This window comes from Watersipora subatra, chromosome 10, assembly GCF_963576615.1.
Source record: "Watersipora subatra chromosome 10, tzWatSuba1.1, whole genome shotgun sequence".
Taxonomy (NCBI): Eukaryota; Metazoa; Bryozoa; class Gymnolaemata; order Cheilostomatida; family Watersiporidae; genus Watersipora; species Watersipora subatra.
In genome coordinates, this window is record NC_088717.1 from 58,655,031 (window position 1) to 58,667,142 (window position 12,112).

Sequence of the window (12,112 nt, forward strand, 5' to 3'; positions counted from 1 at the left end):
TTCAAACTTCTGCAGACTCAACCTCTTGAATGCTTCGTATGAACAAGCCAAACCACCAGTGGCTAGGCATACATGCAAATTAGCTGACTTCCAGCGATGAAACAGACATACTACGAACTTCAAGGACCAGCTTTATCGCTAAATGTCTGCTAGCACTTGTATAAATGTGAGCTAATAAAGGTCAGTAGTACAAAATTCTCACTAAGGGTCCGCCGAACTTGTTTATATTTGTGGAAGCTATTCGTAACTGCTCAATCACTCAGCTGGGGAAATGGCAGGTACAGAGGGAAACTATAGTACGTTGTTAACCTAATGCAGTTCTATGTAGCGTTGCATAAGCCCAGCTATTTCCTCATTCACCCTCTTTAATGATGTTATTTTGTAAGCACTACTCAAGATACAAAACAAACATGTAGAATGATAGTGAAAACATCACTGTGCTTGATGCTGAACAAAGGAAACAAGTGGATTTTTATAGTTTATTTTGCCCACATTATATTAGAAAGATACAATTGTAACATAATGCAAGTCTACTCGTCCTTAACAGCTCTTGTTCCTCTAAGACGACCAGTTCTTCTGGCAGCAATAAGTCCGACCTTTCTACCATGAGACTTATATCGGTTGACTGTTGAGGCTTTACCGATATGCTGATGGTTACCTCCACCGTGGGGATGCTCTACAGGGTTCATGAATACACCTCTAACCTTTGGCCAGCAGTTTCTTTTCACCTTATACTTGTGATATGCTCTACCTGCCTTCAGTAGAGGCTTGTCTATTCTTCCACCTCCAGCAACGATACCTAAAGTACCAATGACAGCATTTTATTTACACGACCAGCAGTATCCGAAATTGGGCGAAATTTGAACCATTTTTAAAAACGGCTACTGAACATTTGAAAGTATGCTTATGATTGATATGCATTCAGCAGTTCAACTATTCAACAGTCTCAGACCAAGTTAATCTTTTCAACAAAATAACAATCCTTGTTACTGAGGGCCACAGATACATACACGATACCTTAAAACCATTACACATCAATGCACCAACAATAAATTTGTAATAAAAAAACTCCTCAAATAGATCATTTTGGCTGCAGACTGCAGCAACAAACTAGAAACGAAACATAAACCGACATAATTTGAGCATTTTTAAAATTCCTAAAGTTTACAATTTTAGCACATTAGTTCTGGATTGAATTAGGTGGAAGACCAACTTGAATGATCCACCACACTTTGCACAAATATGAACAGATGAATTATTAATATTACTAGTTTATATGCCACTTTGCAGCGCTCTAATATGTCTATGTAGACTCGATGTTCAAGTTTACCATGTTTAATTGTTAAATTGCAAACTAACGCAGCTTACATGAAATTACCGAAATTATTGTTAATCCCTACAAATGATCAACAGAACAAAAACCATTATGACTTTGTTAGTAAACGGACTGGTAGTTACAATCACATATTTTTTATTGAAATTTGCATTAAATGAGTTGTCACATACAATTACGCAAAAACTGAAAATGGTAACAAACCTACGTTTTCTCATTGATTTGACAGAATGCTGAGAACCTTCCACAAAAAATGTGACATTTTTTCTAAATATTCAGAAAAAAAACAGGTTACTACTCTGCAGAATTTTGTTTACATTTGTTATATTTTTGGCTGTTACATTTTGTTCAACTATTTTATTTGACTTGCTTACTATAAACCTTTGGACTACAAGCTTCTAATTTACGACTCTACATACCACTGCTGAGCAGCTCTATTTTAAAAATGCTATATACAATTTGACCCTTGCTCTTTACGATTACAATGCTCAGCTCACAATTGCTTGGTTCAACTGAGGCCCAGGCAATTGAAAATCTTCTGCTTGCAAGTGAGCACCCTATGTAGCATGACCAATTAAAGGAGAATCACAACTCACCAACCATAGCTCTGTTTGCACTCGGAATCAATTTTTTATTGCCACTGGGAAGCTTCACTCTACTCCTGCCGGTCTCAGGGTTGTGGGACACAACGATGGCGTAGTTACCGCTAGTTCTCGCAAGAGCTCCTCTGTCTCCAGTCTTCTCCTCAAGGTTACAAACCATTGTACCTTCAGGCATCTGTCCCACAGGAAGTATGTTTCCAATCTGTAGGTTAGCTAAAGAATAATGTTGGATTTGAGGAGATGAAAACAAAACTTTTGAAATGTCCAGAGGCATAAGGTTTTAAAAATGATGTTATCAGACACTGTATTTGCGTAATTATGCAAGCCAACATAGCTAAGGTGATCCTTTAATCTTGCACATTATACTTACTAGTCACAGATAAAAACAGTAATTGACATTTTCTTGTGCGCTATAAAATAACTATTCGAGATTACAACGGTTTTAGTGACTTGATATTAAAGTCAAATATTGTAAGCCTAAGACAAAAAATATAAAATAATGCAATGAGAAGAACCGGACCAGAGAAATCTTGGTGAGATGTGATAGCCGCGCAGAATGCAGTTTGACCTTAGGTTTTATGAGTGATTAAGGGTTGACTTGCAACAAAATTCACATTACAGTTCTTTGGTATCAAAAGATTCACCATGTCTTACTGTGCTGCGTCGTAGGTGCAAATTATGTGGAAATATGATTACAAGCTTTTACAGGCTATAAAACGAACAGTTAATCCCGTTATGTCGATGACGGACATAGAGCCAAAAGCTCAATATAAAACTTCTCATAGCACTAGTTTATTACAAATACTGTGGGCTCTATCTAAAAGCATGTATATAGATACTCGCTACATCAGTCTCATTTCAGCCTGGTCTAATCATCTAGTCGCAATCTGATCATGCGACTCATACTTCATTGTACTGCATTGTTCGACTATCACAGGTGACCAACAGGCTTGTCATGATTATTATAGAATGGTATACACTCCTTCGATCTAAGATTAAAAAGTAAACAAACTTCTACCGTAGGTTTTGAGATACCAATTATCAAAGTGACAGCATTACAATGATGATGAAATGGACACCTAAAGACAATAGCTATGGTTTTATTGACCACGCGAAGTATTTTTGTGAAAGTATTTCGCCGAATAAGGTTGCATGAAAGAGTAAAGAGAAGCCATCGTGATCAGGGATGTCCCATTTGAGTCGTTTTGAAAAGGGATTCCAATCTACCCGTTTACATGATGGCTGTGATTAACTGTTAGTTTTTGAGCCTTTACCCTTTCAGGTCTGCTAGTCTGTTAGGTAACCATTGTTAGGCAGGCATTCCTGAGCAACAATCAAGCAAATTACCAATTTTCACTAAATGTGTAACTTCTCATAGGACTCAATTTTGTTACAATACATGCTATAATTTTTGAGAAGCTTATAAAATTTCCGGTCTGAAAGTATTTTCTGCCTCTGAAATTTGAGCTGTGTCTATTTTTCATCAATTCAAAATTGTATGAACATGGCATAATAGAAAATTTGTCGCCATTAATAAACTACACTAATTTGCACAATGAAGCTTCATGAGATTATGCTTTACTCCAAGTTGTCATGGGAACATATGAAAGTATTCCATCCTGTTAATAGGTCAGAATGTCTTTGTTTGAACAAGCCGATAAAAATTCTGGTTCTCATTGGCTACTCTATGGAAAATTCCATTCTGGTACATGCATCGTTGATGAGTCCTAATACAGACTCTAAGACCTATTATTAGTGTAACAATGGGGAGTCCTAATACAGACTTAAGGATATGAAAGGGTTAAGCGCTTGTAATCACATTTCCACATATTTTGCACCTACGACACAGCAGAGTAAAACACGGTGAATCTTATGATACCATGTAACTGTAATGCGACTTTTATTGCAAGTCAACCTTAAACGTTAGTGTGAAATGGCATCACTCTACTTTAAAGAAATATGTAGACAAATTGTATCCTTAGTGCATTCAGATCGTATACACATCCTTGTGCTAACTACGAGTCACTTTCAATAATGTACATCAGACGTGGTAATTGCTCTTATGACAGCCCATGAAAAAGGCAAACCATTTGGAGCATGAATTGAATGCATTTGTTACAAAGCAAGCAAAATCTGTTATCGTAGGCTACAAACACTGATAACTTCCCTGCCAGATAGATCGTCATACTTTCAACTGCAGATTAAATTCAGTTTTTATGAACTTTACAAGCTCAATTTCATTGTATTGAATATCAAACAGGAAGCGGCTCAAACCAACTTAAAAATTGATTAAAGGATAAATCTACAAAATGCTAATGCACCACCAAGTCTGGTATACTGTATACTGGTATACTGTAAATTTAACAAATGTAATAAAAACGACAATAAGTGTTTCTTACATAATTGCTAATACAATTCAATATAAACTATCAACTGTTTAAACAAATTATCTTCGTGGTTACACCTGCTATGACCAATAATCACATAAGAAAAACCAGTGATGGACCAAAGCAAAGGCAAAAGCAGGCCTTAGGCTAAACACAAATGAATTAAATCAATTCTTTCAAGATCTATGATGCAAAAGAGTGGAGGAACTGAATTGTTAATTTCTTGATGAGAATTGAATCATTTTTAAAGGCATAAAACCATCTCTGGGAAAACAATAATGATACGCAAATGTCTTGGGGGTAAACGATACCTTTCCCTACCATATTATTTCTGAGCTAACAAAAATTTAAAAACCCAACTCACCCTTAATGTTCCCGATTGTGTAAATATACAATTCAATTGTATTTTTGACTACAGGAGCAATTTTAGCCAAAACTGAGTGAACTAAATGGGAATCCATACATACTATCTAGGTTATCTAAGCTAGTAATGCCATTCTCTAGCTTTCAAATAATATTCTACATGTGAATGAAAAACCATGTCTCAAACCTTTTCAAACTTTTTTGGTTGGCTTGCAACAACATTCACATTACAGTTATTTGGTATCAATAGGTTCACTACGTTTTACTCTGCTGTGTTGTAGGTTCAAAAGATGTCGAAACGTGATTACAAGCTCTTAGAAATCAAAAATCAGTTAATCGCAGCTATCACGAAAACGCCATAGGTTGGAATCCCTCTCAAAACGGCTCATATAAGTTTTAGCTGTACACAATATGCTTCGGTTTACACTTCAATGCAATCTCATTCATCGAAAGATATTCACAAATATACTTCACGCATCCAATAAAAAAACCATGTCTATTGTCCTTATGCGTCATTTCATTATCATTGTAATGTTGTCTTTTTGCACACTGATATCTTAAAACCTAGTCTAAAAATTAGTTTGATTTTTTAACCTCTGATAACCATGAGGAGCCTGTTGGTCACCTGTTATGGTGGAAAAATGCTGCAAAAATTGTTCGCACCATTTAGTAGTAAATATGGGTCACATGATCAGATTATAACTAGCTGATTAGACCAAACTGAAACGAAACTGTGAAGTAGCGAGCATCTATATTTGATAACGGCTTTCCGGTAGAACCAGAAGTGTTTGTCATGAACCAGTGCTACGAGGCATTTTATATTGAGCCTTTCATCGCTAAAACAACAACCACGCCAAGTTGAGTATGTCATCAAAATAAAGGGATTTCAACAAACGACCATTTTTTTAACTATTCGTTTTTGAGCTGTTAGGAGCTTGTAATCCTGTTTCCAACTAATTTGAACCTACATCAGAGTAAAACAAGGTGAACCTTTCGATGCCAAATAACTGTAATGTAAATTTTGTTGAGAGTCAACCTTCAAAGGTTTACCTGCAACAAAATTCACATTACAGTTATTTGGTATCAAAAGATTCACCATGTCTTACTCTGCTGTGTTGTAGGTGCAAAATATGATTATAAGCTCTTAAAAGCTCAAAAACGAACAGTTAATCGCCGCCGTCACAAACTCATCGCAGATTAGAATCTCTTTCCAAAATGGCTTAAATGGGACGTAGATGAATGAGAGGGCTTCTGTTTTCACATTCATGCAACCTCAATCGTAGAAATATTTTCAAATATACTTCACGCGTTCAATAACACCATGTCTATTGTTCTTAGACATCTATTTTATCGTCATTGCAATGCTGTCACTTTCAGCACTGATATCTTATAACCTACCATGAAAATAAGTTATTTTTAAAATTGGCTCGAAGGAGTGCATATTACCCTCTAATAAACATGGCAAGCCTGTTGGTCACTTGTGATAATCGAAAAATGCTACAGAAATTATTCGCGCTGTTTGGCAGGAAGTATGGGTCACTTGATCAGATTACGACTAGACGATTAGAGCAAGCCGAAACAAAACTGTTACCTGGAGGGCATCTATATTTGATACGGGGTCTTTGGTAAAACCCAAGTGTTTGTCATAAACTAGTGCTACGATAAGTTTTATATTGAGCCTTTTATTGGCCTTTCAATTCACGTGAGAACATCACGTGTCAAAACAATAACCAAATAGAATGACTATGTCAGAGAAATAAACTGATTCCAATCTATGGCGGTTTCGTGATGGCGGCGATTAACTGTTCGTTTTGGATCTTTTAAGAGCTTGTAATCACATTTCCACATATTTTGCACCTACAACACAGCAGAGTAAGACATGGTGAATCTTTTGATACCAAATAACTAATGTGAATTTTGTTAATTTAATTCTATGCATAAAATTTTATGCAATTTATAGCGTGAGATCATTGCTTTAAAATTTTTCAACTTTCAATTTTGAAAAGATCAAAATGTAAACGAGCTAAACGAATAACTGCTAGTGAAATTTTTGAACATTGTGCCTATGATATATCTGATTCTCAACATGACGGGTAACCAATTGAGAATACTAACTCCACTTACCATTTTTTTTACCTTGCCCGAATAACACAATGGTAAAAATATGGTTACCAGATATATCTGATAACCACATTTTATAAATTCGAGAGCGCGGGGGGGGGGGGGGGGGGGGTAAACATTTTTGTTGAACTGCAACAACAATAGCGTTTTTCTGCAGATGTTTTCGTTTAACTAAAAAAACTTGACGTGTCAAATACAGAGATTCTTACGCATAATTTCCTACTGATCATAGTGAAAAACCTTAGATCAGAGCTACGCGATAAAAATCTCTAACTTACACATTAAAAATACTGAGTTGAGTGTACAAACAAAAACTTTTTGAAGCATAATTTGATTCCATCAGAACAAGCATGAACATTCCACAGAAAAAGAGTCAAGTTTGATGCAAGGTTGGCAAAAACAACATATCAGTGATATATATTATACTAACCCTGGTTTGATGTATCAAGTATCCTAACAACTAAAAAGTGAATTTTTATTGTTTAGGACCCGAGCGGATTGCCAATGCGAAACGAAAGAGTGAAGAACTTGGATCAATATTACGGATGAAATCATTTGAGTACATAGATTTTGTTAATTTAGACCTTTAGCTAATCTTCCTTTAGTTATCTTACTAAAACACCTATACAATTGGACACTCACGAAATTTCCGTTAAAAGTCAAGCACAACATGAGTGAAGGCGGTTACAAATAACTCCATACACAGCTTTTAATTATACACAAACTGACACTTAGTTACCTTATGTCAAAAGACCCCACTGAAGTAACCGCGTACCATTGTGTTATTCGGGGAAGGTAAAGAAATTATCATAAGTGGAGTTAGTATTCTCAATTTGGTTACCCATCATATTAGGAATCCAAAATCATTCATAATCTAATCATCACAATGTTTATGTGCAAATGAAATACCCTAGGACACTTATGTATTCACAGCATCTAACTTTCGCGTTTTCGCGGTGTCATCCTCTCGCGAAAGTTTCATGTGCGAAACTAAACTATCATAACAAACGAGTGAAAAAGCGAAACTAAATAGCTTTGTTCACTGATACTGTAGAATGGAATTTTATAACGACATTTATTTTAACGACCACTATAGCATCGTTAAAATATAAACCAACAAAATAATTTGACTATCAAAATTTATTATGTTATTATTTTGCAATTAATTATGATTATTTTCCCATTAAGAATGATTTATAATGATAGGAATTTGATGTCAATGCACACGAATTAGTAGATTATCGTTTGCTGGGGACATCAATCAATGCAGTGAGCACCGTGTGTTGAAAGAAAATAAGACACATGCACTGACACTCGCAGTACTACACAAGCAGCATGGCTCTGGAAAGGTTTGGATTCACCACTGACACCTCTTCAATAACTTGTAATTTTTTGAGATTTGTTTTGTTTTAAGTGATGTGACTGACGAGACGTTTTTAAATTAAAATAGGCAAAACATGACCGCAGTTAAAACGCTCAGAAAAAGACATCTTTTTCTTTTGAGCGTTTTAACAAAGATCAATTTTGCGGATTTTATTTCAAGTTCATTCGGAGGCTTTTACGTTTTCGATGGGACATGGCCAAGCGGGTGTTTGATGAAACTTAATCTTCTGCAAACCTTTATAAAAGTCGTTAACAAAAATATTTTGCCTCTGATGATGATAATAATGATGCCTAAGAACTACTAGAAGTTGATGTTTGTCTCTATGGCTTGGAATGAAGTGATATTCCACAGCGATAAAAACCGTGTCCATGGCCGTTGGGCAAATAACTTTTCGAATAAATGATGTTGAGGTCGAGTTATCTGAAGGAATTTATCATTGCGTTGGAACTGACCAAACAAATCCGTTTGAGTTGACCTTGTGTTTGAGATGAAATGTTACAATTTTATCTGAGGGCGAGTTATCCGAGTTGGACTGCACTTACCGTAAAAAATTCCCAAAAAGTTGGGGCGGCTCAGCCGGCCAGCTAGCTGCCCCAGTGAAAACGGGCCTGTTGATAGTCCAAGAAACAAATGGCAGCAAGCGATCAAATTGCATTATCGACCTTGCCCACACCATTCTACCTGCGGTTCATAATTACAAACTAGTCGCAAATTGAAAAAATTTTTTATCGGTGAACTGAACCTGAGGAATCTAATTATGTTTGTTCCACTGCATTTATTTTCACATCACTATATTTTCGCACTCATCAGAGCTGCGAAGTTAAGTTGCTCCGAAATTTTAGTCTGCGAGCTACTCACGAAACTAAATACTAGCGAAATATGTGTCCTAGGGTATTGTAACTCTTCCAGCCAAAGTGTCAATTCAGGTATTCTATCAGCTATGTTACTAGAATTTGAGTTTTATAGCCAAATAACAATTTTATATTGTTTAGTTGAGCGAAATAGCAAACAATTTACTGATTAAAATGACTAAAAAGAACTTGTGTAGACTGTTATAATCTCCATAAATTCTATGAAACTGAACTTTTCCCTACATCAAAGATTGCACTCACAAGTATATTGGTTTATTTTCAGTAAGTTACAAAAACAACTTATTTTTTACGTTGAACTGTACAAAAAATGGAGATTTGACAGAAATAGGTTCACAAGCTCTATCTGTATATTGTAACAATGAGCATCATATTTTTCAATTAACTAAGAATATAACAAGAATACAATTACATATTTTTGTTTCCTTCTAGTTTTAAGCTTGCGTAAACCCACCTTTTTTACCACAGTAAAGAAATTGTCCTGTGTACATTCCTTCTGCAGCTATAAAAAGCTCAGACCTTTTCTTGTACTTGTAAGGATCTCTGAATATAACTTTGGCCAATGGTGCTCCTCTGCCTGGATCGTGAATGATGTAATAGGTAACGCAAGTAGAACTATCAAGTGTACTAGGTAACATGTGTACAAATAAAAAACGATAATAATTTATAGAGCGGTGTATTTATCTATCTATCTCGATAAAATATCTCTTGTGGCCCGATAAGCCTTTAGAGATAAGATGCGACTATAACGATAAAAGACATCAGATATTCTTGTAAAATCGAGAGTTAAATAAAATCTGCTATTGAGCTTCCATATATATATCAAAACTTCATGACTCGGTTAAAAAATGAGAACTTCATGGCATCTGTATTAATAGTGTGCCTAATATTAGACCCACGAGTGTATAAATTGTAAGCAGCCATCGTATTCACTATGCTATTGAGCATGTGAACATAGCAAGACTAATCACGTAATCAGTTTGATATTGCACATTTATTTACCAGTTACAGTAATGAACGGTAACAGATATTTCCACGTGCTAATAATAATCCTCCTCGTACTACCAAAACCAACTAACCTTCACGACTCCTTTTAGATAGCCATGTCTCTCAGCATAATCCAAAGCTCGCAACTTGGCAGGGCCTTTACGGGTTCTAGTTCTGGCTTTGAAGATACTACCAGACCCTTTTCGTTGGGCTCTGATTACACGGCCCATTTTGGGACACGATGTAACCTACAACCAAGCCAACACCAAATAATATTTGAAAGGCAAACTCAAACGGCTTGAAAACTTGCATCAAGATTATCCCACGACCACACGAGCGGAGCGGAAGTGTGGGAGTTTTATGATAAATGCATGCGCACACAACTTACGAAAATTATTCATCAACAATGAGACGAACCCTCGTCAAGAAATTTCATCAAAAAATTTAAGCATCGGAATTTAAAGTCGTTAAAGTATAATAACGATACAAAACACATTTAAACCTATTTAAATATGTTACCAAGTCTTTGTAAACCAACGATAATATCTTAAAACTTACCCATCTGATTGGATTATACACAAATAGACAGATTAATTTGAACGTAAATTGCCACATAAAGCTTGAAAAGCTCGGTTTAATAAAAGTTAAGACCGAAAATTGAAACGCCAATAAAGCCGTGCGACCGATTGTAGAACTATTTAGCAGTGCGCATTTCACGATAAAATCGTGTTCATTTCATCAGTCTATGGCATTTCTCACTTGTAATCGAATTTATTCGAAGGTTTCTGTAATAAACGTAGACCGTTTGAGGCGTAGACCGATTTACAGGTACGAAATTGTGGTACACAGTTTATCAGCCTGTGTTTTTTGTCCAATCACCGAAGGTTTCATTATTTGAAACGTTAACCGAAATTCTTTACAACTTATGTACAAGCTAGGGCCGAACTACAACGCCCCTTCAGGACGAAAACATTTTTTATTTTGCTACAGTTTTATACGCGTGAATACTCTTATTCGCTTTCTGTTAAAGATCGCTTATCAAAACCATTCCACATTCAACGCAACCAACTTTCAAATTGTGTATAGTACACAGTAGCTTGCCATTTTACTTCTAATTTTGCATTTCAGAGTTATAATAAACATATTTCTTTATTGTTGTTGAATTACATACATTACAGTAAATTAGGCCTACAGCTTTATAACACTTTAATAACAGCTTTTATTTTGCTGCAGTTTGCAGAAATCTTCGAGACGCATGAACGCTCATAGGTTTTCTATTATTGCAGTATTACTATATTAACAATATTGGTTATTTTAATAATATCAGTGCATTTTACTTATAATATTGGCCAACATTGCATTTCTCCTATTGCAAGGGAGAGATATAAACGTGTAATATTTTCCTTTCATTGTTGTTGTTTGTCATGACCAAACACTTTTTAAATAAATTTTCTAAAAACCTATATAAATACCACTTCTCGATATTGCTACCTATTACGTTTTGAAAAGTAATCAAAATTGTGTATTGTTTTTTCTATTATTACTATATTAATAAAATTGATTATTCTAAGAATATCAGTGCATTTTACTTCTAATATTGGCCAATATTGCATTTCTCCTATTGCAGGGGGAAAATATAAACATCTTTTTCATTCATTATTGCTTATTGTTGTATATAATAACACCCACACCCAGTACATTACAGCTACCATTGCAGTTATCCTATTGCACTGCAGAGCCATTTGATTGCTAATGTTGCATTTCTCAACCATCAGTACCCTTTATTTTTTTGCCAGTATCTCTGGCCATTTCTTTGGTCGTGGGCTGTATGACAGTGGAATTTCTAGTATATTGACATTGATATCCAGAAAAAATTACTGTAGACGTTATTAATATAGCTATACTAATAGCTTGGTAGTTGAAACAATATTTTTTTCATTAAGCTAATACATTTTAAGGCATGCATAGTCAAAGCAAAACAACGCAACACAATCATAACAAAAACATCTGCCATTTATCAGCTTAACTATAATCGATGCATTAAGATACAAGACCCAGTAGCCGAT

At 35.3% G+C, this 12,112-nt stretch overlaps 1 protein-coding gene across 1 annotated transcript; it reads right to left on the minus strand.

The window, feature by feature from the left end:
• Positions 1 to 355: 355 nt before the first annotated feature.
• Positions 356 to 10,295, minus strand: LOC137406594 (large ribosomal subunit protein uL2-like). Its single transcript, XM_068093188.1, has 4 exons — positions 10,138 to 10,295; positions 9,514 to 9,654; positions 1,930 to 2,148; positions 356 to 799 (listed from the first exon to the last, which is right to left on the minus strand). Exons 1-4 carry the CDS (start codon positions 10,274 to 10,276, stop codon positions 531 to 533), a joined length of 768 nt encoding a protein of 255 aa, XP_067949289.1. The 5' UTR covers positions 10,277 to 10,295; the 3' UTR covers positions 356 to 530.
• Between the last annotated feature and the right edge of the window lie 1,817 nt (positions 10,296 to 12,112).

Excerpts from the sequence above, each read along its gene's own strand:
- LOC137406594 (XM_068093188.1), bottom strand. The coding sequence starts at position 10,276 with ATGGGCCGTGTAATCAGAGCCCAACGAAAAGGGTCTGGTAGTATCTTC. Across the intron at positions 9,655-10,137 it reads TCTAAAAGGAGTCGTGAAGG|ACATCATTCACGATCCAGGC; the intron begins TTAGTTGGTTTT and ends GCGTTACCTATT. Across the intron at positions 2,149-9,513 it reads TCTTTACTGTGGTAAAAAAG|CTAACCTACAGATTGGAAAC; the intron begins GTGGGTTTACGC and ends ATTATTCTTTAG.